The sequence below is a fragment of the Lacerta agilis genome, chromosome 13 (assembly GCF_009819535.1).
Source record: "Lacerta agilis isolate rLacAgi1 chromosome 13, rLacAgi1.pri, whole genome shotgun sequence".
NCBI lineage: Eukaryota > Metazoa > Chordata > Lepidosauria > Squamata > Lacertidae > Lacerta > Lacerta agilis.
Genome location: NC_046324.1, coordinates 1,134,194 through 1,155,409, shown reverse-complemented (window position 1 = coordinate 1,155,409; position 21,216 = coordinate 1,134,194). Strand labels below are relative to the sequence as shown.

The 21,216-nt window shown below is 42.3% G+C and overlaps 1 protein-coding gene across 3 annotated transcripts in view; it reads left to right on the top strand.

Annotated features, from left to right (window-relative positions):
- THSD4 (thrombospondin type 1 domain containing 4) overlaps positions 1-4,841 on the top strand; it is a 319,132-nt gene extending 314,291 nt beyond the window's left edge. For all 3 annotated transcript variants that reach the window (XM_033168041.1, XM_033168042.1, XM_033168043.1), the window contains one exon: positions 4,118-4,841. In XM_033168041.1, coding sequence (XP_033023932.1) covers positions 4,118-4,260 — 143 coding nt within the window. In that variant the 3' untranslated portion in view covers positions 4,261-4,841. The remainder of the gene's footprint in view (positions 1-4,117) is intronic.
- Positions 4,842-21,216: the final 16,375 nt, after the last annotated feature.

Genomic DNA, 21,216 nt, shown 5'->3' with positions numbered 1-21,216 from the left:
CAAGATGTAATAGTTTGGGTGTGTGTATGTTTTTCTTTTTATCAAGACCAAAATAAGCAAGTTTCTTTTAGGATAGGATAGGATAGGATAATCTTTATTGTCATTGTCCAATGCAGAACAACGAAATTGCACATCTACATCAAACTTACAACAACCATCAACATGCTATCCCCACCCATCCCACCTCTGCATAATAACCCCCTAAAACTCTGATATCTTCCCTAATTTACCCCTAAAACTCTGATACCCCATATCTTTGTACAGACCCTCCCTCACAGATTGCCATTCGTTGCAATCAGAACAGAAGCTATTTCTCATGCAGCTGGTCCTGGTCTCTTGGGTAGAACCTATTTCTCAGGCAGCTGGTCCTGGTCTTTATGACCCTACAGGTGAAACTCGAAAAATTAGACTATCGTGGAAAAGTCCATTTATGTAAGCAATTGTTTTCATTAGCTACTGGAGTTTAATATATGAGATAGACTCATGACATGCAAAGTGAGATATGTCAAGCCTTTGTTATAATTGTGATGATTATGGCATACAGCTGATGAAAACCCCAAAGTTGAAATTGTTAATTTGGGGTTCTCATCAGCTGTACACCATAATCATCACAATAATAACAAACAAAGGCTTGAAATATCTCGCTTTGCATGTCATGAGTCTATCTCATATATTAGTTTCACCTTTTAAGTTGAATTACTGAAAGAAATGAACCTTTCCATGATAGTCTAATTTTTTGAGTTTCACCTGTATACCTCCTTCCAGAAGGCAGAAGCTGAAAAAGATCATTTCCAGGGTGCACACTATCCTGCACAATGTCTGTTGCTTTCTTATAGCACCTGGAGGCATAAATTTGGTCCCAAGTAGGAAGAGTGCACCCAATTTTCCTCTCTGCTGTCTTTACAACCCTGGACACCGCTGCTCTTTCCCCAACCGTGCAACTCCCAAACCACACACAGAGACCATAGGTTAGTACACTTTCTACTGTACAGTGGTAAAATGCCCTCAACAGGTCGTTGGATAGACTGTTTTTCCAGAGGATTCTCAGAAAGTGTAGCCTCTGCTGTGCTCTCTTCATCAATCTTTACTATTTGCTCCCCACGTTATATCACCTCTCAACTCCATTCCCAGAAAGCGAAACACTGAGACTTGTTCCACACACTACCCCTCGAAATTAAGTGGTTGAATATTCAATTTACATTTCCTAAAATCCACAATTATTTCTTTTGTTTTCTTTGAGGAATAGATTCTTTTCCCTGCACCACTCCACCAACTGCTCAACTTCCTTCCTATAGGCCACTTCCCCCTCTCCAGCCATTATTAGACCAACCACTGTTGTATCGTCTGCAAACTTAATGATCTTATTACTAGGGTACTTGGGAGCACAGTCAGATGTATAGAGCGTACAGTGGTGCCCCGCTAAATGAAAATAATTCGTTCTACGAATCTTTTCGTCTAGCGGTTTTTTCGTCTAGCGAAGCGGCAATGCAAACCACGGTTTTCGCTAGGCAAAAGAAAAAAAACCCGAAAAAATTCGTCTTGCGAGGCAGCCCCATAGACTTTTTCGTCTTGCGGGGCAGCCTTCCGCTAGACGAATGCCTTCGTCTAGCGAGTTTTTCGTCTAGCAAGGCATTCGTCTAGCGGGGCACCACTGTATATAAAAGTGGGCTCAACACGCACCCCTGCGGCGTCCCCGTATTCATACTGAGGTCCGCAGAGACGTGAGAACCCATCCTGACCTGTTGGAAATGGTTTGATAGGGAATCTAATATCCACCTACATAAGCTCGGCAGAAGTCCCAGGTGTAATGGTTTGGGCACCAGTCTATGCAGGAGAATAGTATTAAATGCAGAACTAAAGTCTACAAATAACAGTCTCGCATAGTTCCCTTGTTTCTCCAGATGAGTCAGGACAACATGTAGTGCCATTGCCACAGCATCCTCTGTGGATCTCTTCCCCTTATATACTTTGAAAGGTATATTGGTTTTTCATTTGGAATTTAGTCTTTTTATTGACACACACAATATTTGAGTGCCCAGGAAGTCTCTAAAAGATTCCACCAGCAACCTGTATGCTGTTGCATCGGGGAGAGGTAATGTGCTTTTCAGATGTTGTGGTATTCAACTCCCATTGACCATCATTATCAGAGACAGTGGGATGTGTGTTCTGCAACATCTAGATGATACCACATTGGCTACCCTTGATGTAGACGAAGAGAATGATGGGAACTGGAGTTCTAAAACACCTGGAAGAGCACAGATTCCCCACTTCTGATCCAACTCCTCAGAAAAGGGGAGAAAAATAATTGTCAAATAGGAATTTGAATTCCCCCATTCTTCTGTTAGGTTTTCAAAGCTGAAGTTGCTAAAGAGGTTCCCCATGTACAACATTCCAGGACTATGGCTCAAATTCAAGATTTGCATCTGCAACAGTGTAGGATTTGTATGAATAATAATTGCCACTGTTTTTGCAATTTCTCTTCCACTTCAAACAGCTGGGTTTTGCTGAGCAATTAATGCTTCGCTACAGTGCCTGGCAGTCAAACACAACAGCCTGCTACTTTGTGTTTAGGTATCATGAAAATGAAATTGATTTGTACTTGACTCTGAACAAAAGTGATTGGGTGTATGTATTATTTAAGCCGTGCGGTTTGGGGAAATGTATTATTTAAGCAAAGCTAGATGCAGGAAGAAGAAAAAACCCCAACATACACAAACCACCAAGCAGCACCGTGAATATTAAATGCTCATCTAGACTTCTACTTTCCCCTGAAGAGTTTTAGAAACAAAGTTTGATTTTAACATCTACGGTTAAAAAAAAAAGCCTTAATCCTACAGATCAGCTTAAACTGCAGCTTTGCAGGAAGAAACTTGCACCCCACTGAATGTCAAACATAATCCAGAACTTGGAAGCAGAGCAGAGCTGGCAGGCTCTGCTCTGCTTTCAAGAATAAAATGAAACAACTTTCTGTCATCTCCTTCCAAACATCTTTGCACTGGAAGGCTCTGGGCAACTTTTGTAGGGTTAACTTAACAAGGCACAGATAGAGTGCCCTTAGACACTAATTTTGCTCTCTTAAAAAAAAATATCCACGGACGTTTCTCATAAGCAGGAGGCCCTGGTGGACTGGAAATTCATCTGAGGAGTTCCAAGGGTTTTGCCTTCCCTGCAACATTGCCCAATACCTTATATCCCCATGAAATAAACAATAACTGCTTTGAGTTTTCTTCTTACAAGCAGGCAGTATATAAATTTTATGAAATAATATAAAATAAACAAATTCATCATTTTATTTATTTATTTCATAAAATTTATACACTGCTTCAATGTTTTTTTAAAAGACCCTCAAAGCAGCTAACAAAAAGGTAAACATAAGGGAAAAAATACATACAAACATACAAAATCATAGAATTGTCAAGGTAGAAGGGACCCCCAAGTTCATCTGGTCCAACTTCCTACAGTGCAGGAATAGGCAGCTGGCCCATACGGGGATTGAACCTGCAACCTTGTCATGATCAGCACCACATTCTTGTCAACTGAGCTACCCAGGCCTATACGAAAAGTTAAAATGCTAAAGCAGATTAAAATTCACACTGGCATATCTAAGTACCTGGGAAGGGTTGCCTAAACAAGAATGATAAGAAGACGGTGCAGGCAGGGAGTCCCAAAGGGCAGGTGCTGCCACACTAAGCAACCGAGTTATCACCAATGCAGAATGGGCATTATGTGGGACCTGCAGTAGTGCCAGTTCTGCCAATTGAAGTGGTCCATTGATGCAAAAACCATACAAAAATGCATTACGTCAAGGACAATTGCTTTCTAAATTTAATCAAAACTGCATACAGAAAATGTGTTTACTATGAGAATTTCATACTAAACTTCATGGCCACTGTGAAGTCCAAATCATCTGAAAGGCACTGGGTTGGTGAAGACTGATTGAGGTGCTATTACTGAAATGAGCTCATGCCATCACTAGCTGTATCCCTGTGGTGAGGGGGACAATGGGGGGACATGGAGCAGAGACTTCCCCGCCGGTCTCAGTCAGTGCAAATGTTCCTGTGGCACAAGGCAACCCCTTAGCCATTGCCTGTTTAAGGAATTATTTTGTCCTTTCCAGATGAAAACTGCAAAGACAAATATTACAACTGCAATGTTGTCGTGCAAGCCCGGCTGTGTGTCTACACATATTACAAAACAGCGTGTTGTGCTTCGTGCTTGAGAGTGGCCAACAGACAGTCTGGGTTTCTGGGGCGCAGATAACCACGGCTCCATCGCTGGCATCGCTGGACTTCTGCCCAGTCATTTGTGGCTGCTTGGACTGAAACAGAGTCTACCTTTTAAGAAGAGAGGTTTCCCCATACTGGCGCACCCCTTGAGGGTGTGCATGCTTCTGTGATATCACTAGCACACTGTATAGGAACCCTTTTGGAAATGTACACTGTAAAACTGGTTTTTTTCAAAACAGCATTCAGCACAGCGAAGCGAAAGCCCGTCTTGGGAGATGTAAGGAACTGTCTCAGGCAGAATCAAACGAATAATCCATGCAGGGACAGTAGGGGTCAATGAAGGCAGCAATCCTGTACCCACCTACCTGGAAGGAAGCCCCATTGAACTCAGCAGAACTTACTTCCATTGCATAGGATTGCACTGAGAAAATCCCAGAACATTGAGCTTGACCAGCATCAAACTCTTCCTCAGGACCATTTTCCTTTACATAATACTTCTATGACACCTAATAAAAATGTTGGAAACCTTGCTAGTATCAAGGCAGAGCTTCTAGTTCCTGCTTGGACATAATAAATGATTCCCACCAGGATGAAACCAGTAATGACATTTTCTGAAAATCTAGATTTTTTTAAAAAAACCAGTTCTGCTTAAAAAAGAGCTATGCTCACACATCCTGTTCATTATTCTAATAAATGATTATATGCATTATTAGATGTATGATTTTCTATACATACAATATACACTCCAGGTTTCCCAAAGCAACCAGCTCTCAAACAGATTACATACAAGAATGCATATAACTATACAGAAATACTTTTGTATTAGTGCTTATAAAATTATGCTGCAGTAATAAAGTGCCACATTGGGGCTTGACACTTTTATATGTATAATATATGTATTTTAAAATTTTGCACATAATTTTGCATATAAAATTACATATAATTAGTCAGGCCTTTTTTGTAAAAAAACAAATTAATTAAAACACCCCAAAAACCACAGCATTGCACAAATGGCTTGGATGTAAGTGGACATTTAATACTGGGGCTAAACACAGCAGCCAAAGCTTGATTGGGTTGGAACTTCCACATTTAAAACATTTTCTTCCACCCACCCAAGAACAACACCTCCCAAAATGACTTTACACTTCATGAAAGGAAAACCCTCAAATTCCCAACTGTATAACATTTCTGGTGCAGGCTTTTTGATAGCCCCCATATATATTTTTATCCTATTCCATTTATATTTACGCCATTGCTGAACTGCTTTTTAACATTTTGTCGTTATCTGCAAGCAGAAACAACGTACTATTTTCATGCCCCTGTATTTTCAAATGGCCACTGGCTGTTGCTTATTTGCTGCAGATGGCAGTCTTGCATATCAGGCAAAAAACTTCCTCATTAATTGGCAATACCTATACTGAAGGGTGGCCTTTAAGTTTTGCAAGCAAACAAAATACATACTTTGTACCAAGGATACCCTAACCTGCCTAGCAAATTTGCAAAGAGCTTCCAGAAGTACACAGACAGGGAGGCCACCCTGCCCTGCAAAACAATGGAGGCTGGTGCCCATTTGGACTGGTAGAGCCAAAGGCAGGGAGGCCGAGAATAGGCAGAGTCAACGCATTCCAGCTCTGCCCCTTTCCTCCAGCTGAGTTCCAGGAGGGAGCGGAAGAGGGAACTTCTACAGAAGAAGTCAGGCAGGTGGGGGCTGGCTGAGGGCAGGCGGGCAGTGCTGCCCCAATTCCCTCAAAGGACCCAGCCCCCAGTGCTACAAGCGCAACACACATATTTTTCTCTCTTCAACCACTTCCCCTTTCTTTTTAATAGTTTACATCATTCCTAAGGAAAAACTCTGTGAAATTTGAAGTCTAGCTCATTGTTTGTGAAACATACACACTGTTGGTCCCAATAAAACATTCTTTTTTCTGATCTACATTCCTTTCTTTGGTGATGTGGCCACTGTAAGCCATCACGGCTAGAGCAACCTACATATTTCATGTGTAATACTAGTAAAAGGGTAGACAACATGGTGGCCTCCAACTCCCATTACCCCTGTCCATTGGCCATGCATTGGCTGTGGCTGATAGGAGTTGTAGTCTAAAACATCTGGAGGGCACCCCTTGTTGACTACTTTGGCTCAAGTGCATGACGTAACCACTCTTCCTTTTCCTGCTGTTCAGTAACACTCATTTATTCCTATTAGCAGTGATGTGAAAGAGTGTTTAGAGGTCTGTGTCCATGACAGAACCAGCATGCTGTAGGTCAATGTGGTGTCCACCAGATGACTGTTGAAATTCAACATCCATCAGCCTCAGCCGCCTTGGCCAACAGTCAGGGACAAAGGGTATCATCTGGAAGGCACCGTGTTGATTAGGCTACCCCTGATACAACCTAACAGTTGCTTTGTTTGTGCTTTTGGTGTAGATGCCAAAAGTAGTTGTCGGTGGTAGAGATGGTACCAAGACTCATATTTCTTAGCCTGGAAATATTAGCCTTGTGGGCCTTGTAATGCTCACCTCAAATAGACAGAGAATGTTATGAACCCAAATTCTTGTTCAGCTTTGATTCAATCAGGGGGGAAGAAGAATCCCACCCTTCCCCATCTCCCTCCTGCCTACCCAGCTCCTAAATCAGTTCAGGTTGCCTCAGGGACCAGCAAAGCCATTTCCAATTTTGGGGAGAAAAAAGATCTGTTCTTTCTGGACCAGTCTGAGCATAGGCAGGACGGAGTGTTGGCTCATCTTCAGTCAACAGACCCATACATAATTTGGCCAGGTCTGCCCACGCAGTGGAGAATTGCCCAGATCGCCCCACACCTGAAATTAACCCAGCCTGTCTGAAACAAGGAAGGATATACTTTGTTATAACTTATTTTTTATATTTGTAAATAAAAGATGTTTATAGGAAAATATGTATTCTAAGCTGTGTCTGTATGGAATAAGCCACTGCATCAAAATAGTTCTATTATTTAGAATATGAATTTGTTTGTTCATTTGTTTTACAAAAAGGGACTAAAAGTGGATTTATTTATATATGCCGTTGACATTTCTGTCCAGCTCTTTTGGCAATACTAACCAGTCTCTGGCCTAGAGTTTTATACCACATTGACATATATAAAAGTATTGTACTGTAAACCAATAGTTAATGGTTTCTTTAATTCATGGTTAATAATCCACTTCTACAAATGGGTTTTTAAAAGAAAAAGTGGGAGATGTATAAGTTTAAAAATACTTAAGGACTAGTTCAGGAATATATATCACCAGCAATGCACCTGAACCAGTTCTGCACAGCATCTTTTTCATATTTGTATACATATTCTCCAGTGGGGGAAGTTTGATATTTTTTCGTATGACTAATTTATTTTTCATTATTGTATGGGGGGGAATAAAGAAATTGAACAAACATGCCATCCTGTGAGTTGTATTTTGTGGTTAATAATGTCAACACAGTTACAGGTGGGTAGCCGTGTTGGTCTGCCATAGTCGAAACAAAATAGAAAATTCTTTCCAGTAGCACCTTAGAGACCAACTGAGTTTGTTCTTGGTATGAGCTTTCATGTGCATGCACACTTCTTCTTCACAGTTCGAATCCTGCCTCTTCCATGAAGTCATGAGGAGATACTAGACAAGAAGGGCCAGTCCTATGGTTAGGCAGGGAGAGGTATCAGATGCTGGGGAGCAGCAGAATTCAGTGCAGATAAAAGAAGGTACTTCTTCACATAGTTTCAACAGCGCACTGTGTCAATAACAACTTCAGTTAGTCTCTCCAAAGTCTTTCAACATTCAGCTTCACTGGATGGCAATGGATTCCGGTGTTATGAGAGAGGGAGGGGGGAATTCCTATTTGCTTCCTCCACACCATGCATAAACTCACATCTATCATGTCTTCCCTTAAGCAACTTTTTCTCTAAATCAAGAAGCCCAAAATGTTTCACCCTCAAAGGGAGGTTGCACTAACTCTTTAAACGTTTTGGCATTTAAAAATTAGTTTTTCTTAAAGATTTTCTCATGTAACAAGCAAAAGAAGAGACAAAGAAAGCTACATATAGAGTCTCCACTTTCAGTTCAGAGTCTGAAAAGGTTTGTTTACATTCAGTATGAGGTAAGGCATGTCTTAAACCAGGGTGGCTAATCCACAGCCCAGAGCCCCCGTATGCCCTAGCCCAGCCTTCAAGATCAGTTGAGTAGGGGTGGGCTTCTACATTTTGCAGTCTCGTGATGCTTTTTGACTTAAAGGGAGGGGAGGATACCTCTAAGAGGAATCACATCTACATGTCACTTGTGCAGCCCAATTCAGAAAAGCCATGTAGAAATTCAGAATGGATTCCCTATTGGCTTCTCTATGACAGATGAAGCTGTGATTAGTCTCTCTTTCTCGCCCCTCCATCTCTCTTTCTCATGTCCACTTGCAGGAACGACCGGCAGGCTTCAAAAACCATTTATTATTAAACAATTACTTAGGCTGGCAATGGTCCTGAGCCAGAGGACATGAGCAGTTTTGTGAAAAGGCTGAAGGAGAGAGTGCGAGAGATCCTTTTTAATTTTGTTTGCAATTTGCATGTTTAACAAGGCGTGACCTTAACTTTGCCAACTAGTGCCAGGTGCCAGGACTGCTGTAAAGCACAGCACTGCAAGGCCGTTCAGCAAGGACCAAGCAGAGCTGTAGCCATCTAGGACTGTGACAGGATTCAACAAGTCCCACAAGCCACTAAACAAGCCCACAAGCATCACCTCCTTTGCATTTTCCTGGAGGAATCACAAATCATAGAATTGTAGAGTTGGAAGTGTGGGGTTTTGGGTCCTTCCTTCCTTCCTTCCTTCCTTCCTTCCTTCCTTCCTTCCTTCCTTCCTTCCTTCCTTCCTTCCTTCCTTTAGATATTATGAAGGCCAGCTCCTCCCTTCACATCACCAAATGTGCTTACGATGTAGCGATCAGGGTACTTTTGATTCATATTCTGGCATGACAACCAAATTGAATCTGAAACCAGCAGGCGTGAAAAATGGAAAGAGTCAGTTGTGACTGGTGATCTGTCACTGTCTCATAAAACATAACCAAGAGTGAATTCTCACTCTCTTTAGGGGCTGACATGTTATTTACTCATAAGCCCTTTCATTTGCCTTGTCGAAATGTGGGTTGTCACACTCCATGGCTCCGTACCATACCGGCCCATTTGTATTCAGATACACAGATCAAGATGTGAGGGGGCAGACTAAGCGACTGTCACCTGTGGCTTCTGGATTGGACTACTGCAAAGTACAGTGGTGCCTCTGGTTACAAACTTAATTCGTTCCGGAGGTCTGTTCTTAACCTGAAACCATTCTTAACCTGAGGTACCACTTTAGCTGATGGGGCCTTCTGCTGCTGCCACGCTGCTGGCGTGCGATTTCTGTTCTCATCCTGAGGTAAAGTTCTTAACCCGAGGTACTACTTCTGGCTTAGCAGAGTCTGTAACCCGAAGTGTTTGTAACACGAGGTACCACTGTACGTTATATGGGATTGCCCTTGGAGACTGCAACTGGACAAGGCCCTGGAATTAAGGGTGGGCAAATGAATCTATCTGACCGATCCACACCACAGTTGCTGGCTTCCACCAATAAATCAGTTCTGTCCCATTTCTGTGTGAACCTGCAGTTTTGAAAACATCTGCACAAAACATACATTTAAATAGTATTTAAATACAGTATAAATTTCTAACTGTGCAGTGGGGCTTACTTCTGAGTAGACACATCACTATTTAAATGTGTCTGGTAATACAGAGTTCCATAGGTATTTGTCAGTCTTTAGGTGCCAGGCTAAGACATTTTTGTTTACTCGGGTCTTTGGTAATGAAGTTACTGTACCTCCACTTCTGGTGGTGCCCATCTTCTCACAGGGTGGGTATTTTATGTATTTTGTATTACTCATTGTTCTAAGTTTTTCTGGTTTTAAATTGCTTTTATTTCTTGTATTTTATCTTATGAGTTGCTTTGGATCCCCCCCCCTTTGCATAAAGCAGCTGATACATCATCATCAGAGTTTGGTATAACTGAGGGAGAGAAAGTCTAAGCAATGAAAGCACAATGCTCAGAAATACAATACCAATATTCCTGGGAAACTAGATGGTTTTGTAGAAGGGGAAATTATCTATTTTGTGTAGAATTTAGTAACAGAATACTGTGTAATGCAAGTGTGGAGAACAACATTTGGCCCTCCAGATGTTGCTGGTCTCCTATTTCCAATCTCCTCCTCTGGCCAGCATGGTCAGTGGTTAGGGATTATGGGAGCTGCAGTGCAGCAATATCTAGAGAGCAGCAGGCTTCCTTCCTCTTGCTTAACATAACACTTCTTGCTTTCCCAGAGGTTAAACTTCCAAGATACCTTTAAGTTGTATTGCAGGCTTCCTGCCCCCTCAACCCCACTTGGTTTGCTTTCATAAATTATCATGTGTGGAATTGTCAACTGTCTGGCCTGATGAATGAAACCATCAGCCAATTAGGTCGAGGGAGCAAGATTGTCTCCAACCATGATTTGTGGTTGTGCTCCCGAGAAAATTAAGGTAAGTGTCTTTCTTTGGCTTCCATGCTCTCAACCACAAACAAATTGCTGTTCATTAATGCTTTGGGCAAAGATGCAGTTTTCTGAGTGTCTCTTTGTCCATGAAATAAAGCACTAGTCCTTCTTTCCCTATAAGAAACAATCTAGTCCCTTCTGTATTAAAATGCTGTGATCCAAATATTTGTTGTTTGGGGAGATGTATCCTCTTGGCGTTTCCTGTAGCAGGAAGCTTTGAGAACAAGCTGTGAGTGACAAAGATCCTGGTTTCAGTCTCTTCTCTGCCCTAATAACATAAGCCAGTTGAAAGTGAGAAAGCGGGAAGCTGACTTATGCAGAGTAGACCTTGGCTCCATCTAGCACTGCATTGTCTACATTGACCCTCAGTGGTTTCAGACAGGGAGTTTCTCTTAGCCTTACCTTCATAGAATGAGAGTAACTTGTAGAGTTGGGAGGGACTCTGAGGGTCACCTAGTCCAAACCCCTGTAATGCAGAAATCTCAACCAAAGCATCCCTGACAGAAGGCTGCCAGACCTCTGCTTGAAAGCCTCCAATGAAGGAGAGCCTACCACCCTCCAAGGGTTGAACAGCTGCTACCAGCAGGAAGTTCTCCTAATGTTAGTTGGAATTTCCTTCTTTGTCATTTGAATCCATTGGTTTGGGTTGTCCCCTCTGGAGCAGCAGAAAACAAGCTTGCTCCACCTTCCATGTGACATAGTTGAAGATGGCCACCATATCTCCTCTCAGTCTCCTCTACTTCAGGCTGGACATACCAAATTCCTTCAACAATTCCTCATAGGGCTTTGTTTTCAGGGCCACCCTCCAAAAGGAAAATACCCTATGGCGATTCTGGGAGAGAAACTCAGTGGCTCCAGGTCTCCCAGGGTGGCTGAGTGGGGATCTGCGCCTGGGTCTTCCTCTGTCTAGTCTGCATCACCCCTTTAGTCCTGCATCAGTTCTTTGACAGGACTAAAATTAAGTCACCCTTTGAATTTATTTCAAAATTAAGTCCCATGGAGCTCAGTATGGTTTACTTTCAAGTCAATGTGCACATGATTGCAAATATAAGAGGGAAAGAGGGTCCCCCTTTAAAAAAAAGCATAGTCCATGACTCATTCAGGAGACATGGTGGTTGCTCCCCCATCTCCTATTAGAATGTAGATGGCTTTGTTCTGACCATTAAGGCACAACATGTCATTGAACAGGAGGCGCAGATTTAGTTCCCTAACTATTGCAAATTAAAGTATCATCAGATTGTGGCATTGCGACTTATTTACTTTTAATTTTCTGTTCAATTGGAAGAGGCATAGTTTAAAGTAATCTTTTCCTTCCAACTAGCAGCAGTTTGAAAAAATAAAAAACCAGCTATATTGCAGGGTCCTCCCCCACAAAAACCTACACACACTCTTAACAGTTAGCGAGACTGCAGTTTGGCACACCTGTATGTTGAATTGCAAGCAAACAATTGGCTTTCCTTTTCCAAAAACCACCGCTCTTCTCCAAAGTATTTTATCCCAAAAGCTCTAGACTTCTCTAAACAATTTCTTTCCTTTGGGGTGTAGACAATGAATCTGATTATAACTTGCTGTTGTTTCTTCCCATATCATCATCAAACCCATTTCCCATTGTAGCTCCACAACTTTGGAACTCCATGACTTTGGAACTATGCTCTGACTGATCCCAATGTTATGGGTCTTTAGGAAAGAGTTAAAAACCTACCTGTTTCTTTTCACTTGCTTTACCTTGACTGGTTATTGTCCTGCCTTACTGCCAGGTGTGCCAACTTGAATCAAATAGTGGAGGAGTCCAGGTAAGTCCTGCCCCACATAATCGATCACAAGGTGCAGTGTATGCACACCATTTGAATGGCAATTTCTATCAACTGGGGGGGGGGGCAGCCCCCTGAAATATTTTAGGGGGGAGCGAAGGCACCTTGGCCCTTAGGAGTTTGCTTCTTTTTATAAATATTTTTATTCATTTTATAAGAAACAAAACATATAAAACAATACAAAAACACACACAACACAGAAAATTATTATACAGTGGTACCTCGGGTTAGGAAAAGGGACCCAGGTGGCACTGTGGGTTAAACCACAGAGTCTAGGGCTAGCTGATCAGAAGGTCGGCGGTTCGAATCCCTGCCACGGGGTGAGCTCCCGTTGCTCGGTCCCAGCTCCTGCCCACCTAGCAGTTCGAAAGCACGTCAAAGTGCAAGTAGATAAATAGGGACCGCTCCGGCGGGAAGGTAAACGGCGTTTCCGTGCGCTGCTCTGGTTCACCAGAAGCAGCTTTGTCATGCTGGCCACATGACCCGGAAGCTGTCTGCGGAGAAACGCCGGCTCCCTCGGCCTATAGAGCGAGATGAGCGCCGCAACCCCAGAGTCGGACACGACTGGACCTGATGGTCAGGGGTCCCTTTACCTTTACCTTTACCTCGGGTTAAGAACATAATTCATTCTGGAGGTCTGTTCTTAACCTGAAACTGTTCTTAATCTGAAGCACCACTTAGCTAATGGGACCTCCCGCTGCCGCTGTACCACCAGAGCACAATTTCTGTTCTTATCCTGAAGCATTATTTCTGGGTTAGCAGAGTCTGTAACCTGAAGCATATGTAACCCGAGGTACCACTGTACACTCATCCTATTTCCCCTCAAACATCTTGGAGTGACTTCCCCCAACCCTCTCCTTTCTGGGTTTCATTACCATTCTTCCTTGACAGATTCATAACTTAACCAAATATCCATTATTATTCATTTACTTAGTATCATTTGCTACTATCATTTTCCTAATACATTTTATATTATAAATCGCTTATACCCTACTTACTACCACAAAGCTATGACTACTTTCCCAGGGTTTTAAAATATTAAACATTACAATATTTTTTCAAATAAATTTTAAATTCCTTCCATTCTTCCTGCACTGTTTCCTCCCCTTGGTCACGCAGTCTCGCTGTCAGCTCTGCAAGTTCCATAAAGTCTATCAGCTTCATTTGCCATTCTTCCACAGTTGATACCTCTTGATTCTTCCAGTTCTTTGCAATTAAGATTCCTGCTGCTGTCATGGCATACAAAAAGAAGATACTGTCTTTTCTGGGATTTCATCTCCTACAATTCCCAAAAGAAAGGCTTCTGGTTTCTTTAAGAAGGTGTCTTTTAACACCTTTTTCATGCCCACCACATATGGTAAAAGGTTCCTTCTTAGGAGTTTGATTCTATGCTCACTCCTGACTTCCGGCGAGGACGCCATTGCAGGCGGTCGAGGGTCGTTTCGGCAGCGAGACGACCCTGGCCTGCCCCGGGGGTAGGAGCTCCGCTACCGCACAGCGGGCTCCACCAAACCGCGGGTCGAGCGTCCCGCGGCACGGGCTCTATAGCGAGCCCACTATGGCGCTGAACCCTTCTCCCGTTCCCCTTGTAAAAGGGGCGTGGGAGTGAAGGGACAACGACGCCGGGCTGTGGAGGTATGCCCCAACCGGGCTGGCGAAGCGGTGGCTGCCGCCTGCACTGAATGCGTCGTTCTACCTGAAAGAAAAAAAGAAGAAACCCGTAGGCCGTGAGTACGGAGTTAATTGGATTTAAAATTTCTGACAATTGGCACTCCGGGAGGAACGTTAAAAAGGAAGCCCGTTCCTCCCTTTGTTGAATGAAGAAAATAACATTGTTTCTAGCTGCTGCTGCAGTAGTGGATACAAAGTTTCTATGGAGCTTTTTGACAAGTGAGACCGGCTGAACCCCTTTTAGGGGAACTAAGTTGTTGGAAATATTTCTTCTTTGAAGTTGTTGGATTATAATCTTTTCACCCTGACTCGGTGGGAAATGGCGGCTGAAACTTATGGTTAAAGATGGAAAAGTACTGAAACTTGATACCCTCTGCCTACTTCTACCATGCTTGGTTTCGTTTTCAAACTGGCTTTAGACTCGGGACTGACCCATGAACAAAGGATTATTCTTTTGAAGTTAGAACTGTTAAACCAGAAATTAAATTTGTTGAAGCAGGATGTCGAGGAAAAGTTATATGCTACAGGAAAGACTCTTGAGAACTTTGTCAAACTGGAAGAAAACCTTGCTAGGGAACTTGAGGAAATTTTTGAGAAACAAAGTACAGTGACTATGCAACTCCGAGAAGATGGAAAATCCTGTTGGTGTGAGAGACCCAGGGTTAGAACACAATTTATATCCAATTTCTGGGGTGAGAGCCCAGGAATGAAGGGAAAAAGACTTGTGAAACTACAACTAGAAGATGACTGGAATTCTGAAATGGAGATGCTGGAAGGTGATGATTTGTGTTCCCTGGAGTTCCCTGCAAGGATGTTTATGGACTGCGTCTGGACCTTTGGTTTTAAACAAAAAGAGGACATTCTGGACAATGATGTGGGAGGGAGATGGAGAAATGTCTGGGGGGTGATCCCGAGATGGCGAAGGAAAATGGTTAGAAGAGGGATAGGGTGAGAATATTTAAAATATAATTAGGATGGCTCACCATGGTACCCTGAAGTCAGTGTGTTAAGAATTTAAGATTTTGAACTAGTGAAGAGATATGTGAATTGTTTATCAGCAGCAGTTTAAGTAAAATAAGATGTAAGATTTGAGCTAAGAAGTAATAGGTTGTATTATGAAGTAAAAATGAATATTAAGAAGTCTGTTTAGATATTTTGGATGATTTAAATTTTAGAGATGAGAAGTTATTAAAGTAAATTAGAATTGGAACCAAAGGAGAGAAAATGGGGGAAGTCACCCTGTGTAGATTTAAAACAAGAATTTTTTTTTTCCTAAGTAAGAAAAAGAAATATTGGTGTTCTAGTGGTGGTTTGTATTTGTTTTTTATTCTGTTTTGATTGCTGTATGTGTTGTTGTATTTGTTTTGTTGTATTGTCTTTTATTGTGTGGAAAACCAATAAAATTTTTGTAAAAAAAAAATGATTCTATGCTCACTCCTGAGAGTTTATAGTTACAGAAATGTTAGGCACAAAGGAAGCTGCTTAGACTGAGTCAGACCATTGGTCCCTTTAACTCAGTAAGGCCTTCTCTTCCTATACACATCTAATCAGAAACTCAGTTCCCTTGAGTTAAATTGGTTAGATTGCTGCAGCAAAACTTATATAAAAAGTACGTAACGCTTAAAGGTAAAGGTAAAGGGACCCCTGACCATTAGGTCCAGTCGTGTCCGACTCTGGAGTTGTGGCGCTCATCTCGCTTTACTGGCTGAGGGAACCGGCGTACAGCTTCCGGGTCATGTGGCCAGCATGACAACGCCACTTCTGGCGAACCAGAGCAGCGCACGGAAATGCCGTTTACCTTCCCGCTGGAGCAGTACCTATTTATCTACTTGCACTTTGACGTGCTTTCGAAGTGCTAGGTGGGCAGGAGCTGGGACTGAACAATGGAAGCTCACCCCGCCGTGGGGATTTGAACCACTGACCTTCTGATTGGCAAGCGTACCTATGTAACGCTTACATCACTACAAATTTGTGTTTAAGGGACTGTAGGATGGATCTTTGTTTGAAGATATTTGGTTTATACAGCTTCATCTTGGGATCCCCCATAATGGGGAGAGATAAAGAATCGTTTGAGCTGTGCTGCTGTCATACAGAATGAAGGAAGAAAGATAATGGGAAATATTTTTCTGATAATCTCTTTTGCAACCTTCCTCCTTCCCCAGTCAGATAAGCCCATGAGAAACAATAAAATTCCAATTTGCTCAAGTAATTTACCATTCTCTCTCTCTCTCTCTCCAGAAAGGAAAGTTCACTGCATTTTTGTTCACCTTTTCTCATAGCCAATAATAATAATAATAATTTATTATTTATACCCCACCCATCTGGCCAGGTCTCCCCAGCCACTCTACTCAGTATTGATGCTCAGTAAACTAATTCCATCCTATATTTACTTTTCTGCCATTTGGTGTCACTGTTGCATATCAACACAAGGCCCAGCTATTTTCTGCTCCCAGGAATGTACTTGCTGTCAAAAGCCAGTTCCGAAAGGGAGGGCTGCAAAACTCAACTCCAAGGTTTTTGTTCCAGCAGAGAACTGTTTGAAGAGTAACAGTGAAAGTTCTGTTTTCATCACAGCCAGTCCATCTCTCATTTGCCTCAGTTTTTATTATCTGGTTGAAGCTGGATCCTTTGGAGATTTATCAGTGCAAAAGATGGGACATACGGTATACATTTAACTAAATACAATATTCAAATTAAGGCGGAATTCAAAGTCAATTCCCAGGCTGACATTTGCCAAGGTAATGGGAGCTGTGGAAATTTGTAGCGAGAATTGGGAGCTATGGGTGGGGTGGGGTGCTTAATCCATTTCTCCCTTACTCAGTCGCTTCTGAAAATATACCCTTGCTGGGTTTGGTTCCAGTCTTCTATGTTGGCTTGGGGAAAAGAATTCCTGCTTGGCAGGGGGTTGGACTGGATGGCCCTTGTGGTCTCTTCCAACTCTATGATTCTATGATTCACAAATAGTGTGTAAAGGGTTTTCCAGAAATGGTGTGCAAGGAAGAATGTTGCATATTCCACCCTGCCTGCTGATTCTCTCCTGCAAATGCCCCCTTCTCCCATAGCTGCATTGTAAGGCAGACACCTGGTTGGGACTCCATGTCTTAGTATTACTTCATTTATCATTACATTTGTATCCCACCTTTCTTCCAAGGAATTCAAGATGGCATACATGGTCTTCTCCATCCCATTTTTTAATTTGTTATTTAGTAAATGCTTTTTATTAACTTGTTATTACAGCACATACACACATGACACTTGGAAAACAAACTACAAAAGAAAACACAAAATAAATGAAAAAACATATACCCATAAATCTGCAAGTATCTGCACACGGACTTATGTTAGCCAATCTTTAATTATTATTCTATTCTAGTAGACTTCCTTCCTCTTCAATGCGGGTCTGATTTTAAACTTGAAACTTGTTTCTTTCTCATTTCATCTTTTCTACCCTTCTCCATATGTTGCAACCATATTTTGTTTTGCAAAACAAAAGTATTGGTGTTGGTGGCCCCATCCACATTAAAGTCTTATAAAAGGGCTTGGTCAGACTTTATGGAATTCCAGTGTAAGTCCATTGGGGTGAGGCTTGAGGCTCCCCCTACTAAGCAGGAAGTTTCACAACATTTGGTGCATTTAAGGGACTTGGGTCGCGCTGCTAAGACCCTTAACCTTCAGTCTACGGCAATCTCATTCTTCTGTAAGGCTGCCTTTTCCATAGATCCTTATGCAGCTTTCTTAGTCCGAAGAGCACTTGAGGGCTGGTGGAGGCTCCAGCCTCCTAGCACTGATGGTAGAAGGCCCATAACATTTGATATATTATGCCAAATTCATAAACAGTTAAGGAGTATCTGTTGGTCCAAATATGAGACCTGACTCTTTTCGGCTGCCTGTTCCATAGCCTATTTTGGTGCTCTCAGGGTTGGTGAGGTGGTATGTGAAGGTCAACCTGACTCCGCTGCCCATGGTATTCTGTTGAAAGACTTAATCCTGACCAGATCTGATCTGCTAATTCATATTTGCCATTCAAAAACTGACCAAAAGGGAAAAGGTGCCATGGTCCGGCTTCTAGCGACCGGGCACAGGGGGCCTTTCCTGGTAAAAGACACCAGGTGATTTCTTTATGTAAGGCCAGCCAGACCAGGCCCGCTATTGATTCACCAGGATGACTCCCGCCTTGCGCACCACCAGCTCACATGCATTATGCGCAGGGCCATTGCTGCCATTGGTTCCCCCCCCCAGCTGAATTTGCTGCCCAGTCCTTCCAAATAGGAGCCGCTACTATGCTGTGCATCTTGGGTTGTCAGCCGAAAGGATAAAGGACTTAGGGTGGTGGAAGTCTAATGCCTGCAAGGGGTATGTTCGGGCTCCCAGTAATCTACTCCTGAGCTTGTGTGGTCATTCCCTTCTTACTTTCAGATGACCATGTGGTGCACATTTGGATATGCGGCCACAGCATAGTCCACTGGGCCCGAGCGCAGCTCTCGGTTGTGGTCTGGGGTGCAGACTTGGCCTGCCGCAGAAAGTCAGAGTTTCCTGGATTGCTAGAAGGGGAATGCGCTGGGATGAATTCCTGCCGGCAGTGAAAGCCAGGGCTGCCTCGCAAGGTCCCCCAGATGTTTTTATTATCCAGCTTGGTGAAAATGACTTGGCCTATCGGAAAGGCATTGATTTGATGTGGAAGGTTTTCAAAGACTTTGATGAACTGCTTGCAGCTTTTCCATACCTGACTCTTTTATGGTCATCACTACTTGAGAGGCGTATGTGGCGAGATGGGCAGTGCCCTATCACTATAAACAAAGCAAGGAAGCCATTGGACTATTCTGTGGCACGCAGGGTGATAATGCTGAAGGGTCAGGTTATCCAACACCCCACCATAAAGTACAGTGAGGCGTCCCTTTGCCATGATGATGGCATGCATCTTTCAAATGCAGGAAATGATATTTGGTTGGCTGATATAATTAATGGTATTAGGTATTGGTTGCAGGTGTGAGGGTATTGGCGGCGAGCCCTTTAGGCTCGAGTGGTGGTTAGGCATTGGAATATTTCTGTAGAAGTGAGGAGGGGAGGTTGCGCCATCTCCTGCCCCGCAATTTGAAGGGTATTCCGTTAAAGGTTTCCGGGGGCATGACCCTGTCCGAAGCCAAGGGAGGTTAGGGACTAAGGCACGCCCCTATCGGTGACCCCAGGGGGAGTTCCTAGTTGGTGTGCATCACAGGACTCCCTTTACTGGTGGTTAACCCTTCCCGGATTCCCAGCACATGGCCTGGAGTTGGATATAGTTGGTTAGATCCAATGCCTAAGCCAATACTGCTGAACATCTGTAACCAATAAAGTTGTGTCCTTTTTCTGCCCATTAACCTTATATATTGTGTCACGTGTCATTTATTTTTCACGGGAAGGACGGGACATTGCCACGCAAAATTCAAAACTTTTCTGTCTTAATGTTTTTATCTTTTGTTCTATTTCATAATTCAGGATCATAGGGAGCTGCATCTGTAATATCTTAATATTTTGTTTGGGTGTTTCATGCTTTGAACTTTTAGCCAATTCTTTTTCATGTTCTCTTATCTCCTTCAGAATTTTTTCCACATTCCTTTCTTTCTCTCTGGATTATATTTTGTTGGATGAAGAAGCCTCAAATCACCGCTTTGCTTGCATCCCATACAGTATTTATATCAGTTCCTTGGTTTAAGTTGCTTTCAAAGTATTATCTTAAAATCTCCCTTGCTTTTCCTAATATATTCTCATTGTTTAGGATGTTTCCATTAATTCTCCATCTTCCTGTTGTTTTTCTTCGTTCTCTTATTCCAGCGTAGTTGGATTGTGATCTGATAGTGTTTTTGATTGAATTTCTGCTTTTTTATCTTTAGTAATAAGTTTTTTGAGACCCAAATTGTATCAATTCTCCCAGCAGATGTTTTTGCTTCTGAACAGTGTGTGAATTACCAGTATTTCTCATTTGGGTGTTTAACTCTCCATGCATCTTGAAGATTGAAGTTTTCTACTAGGAGGAAGGTTAACGGTAATCTCTCTTCTATACTTTCTCTCGCATTGTGCTATCCATATCAAATGAGGTAACACAGTTTAAATCTCCTAATAATATGATCTTTTTGTCACAATAGTCCAGCAGTTTATCCTCCAGTTTTTGGTAATATTTCACCTTATCATTTGGTGTGTAGATTCCAACGTTATTTTTTTTATATGCCACTTTTATCGCCATCATTCTCCCTTCTTCATCCTTAAACAAAGGCTCCCAGTTTAATATTGAGTTTGCATATATAACTACCCCTCTTTCTTTAACAACATCCAAGGAAGTAAATTCACCACCTAGTTTTTTTTATTAAACAACATGTTTTCTAATTACGTGGGTCTCCTGTAAGCATATTATATCGCATTTATTTTTTAAAAGTAGATGTTCTACTTTATTTCTTTTGATCTTATTAATTAGTCCATTAACATTCCATGAAATGATTTTAAAGTTCATAAGTTATCAGTTGTCAATTCCTTTATTTCCTTTAATTAATATACACTGTTCGATTTATGAGTTACTTCCTTCCTTGCCACCTTCTTCTAACATCTAGTTTCTCCCTCTTCTTCCCCCTTGTCACTTTCTGAGTCCTCTCTAGGTTCCCCTTTCCCCCACACTTTCTCCTCTGCTAATGTCTTACAATACTTCCTCGAAAATTTCTCTACCTCACTTTCCATTGTAAATCTTTTTTTTTTCTTTGCTTAAAGGTAAAGGAAACCCAGTGTGGTGTAGTGGTTAAGAGCGGTGGACTCATAATCTGGTGAACCGGGTTTGCATCTCCGCTCCTCCACATATAGCTGCTGGGTGACCTTGAGCTAGTCACACTTCTTTGAAGTCTTTCAGCCTCACTCACTTCACAGAGTGTTTGTTGCAGCCTCTCGCTTTAGACATTGCCTCTGCTGCTGTCCTTCCCCCTCCTCCAAATGTCCAC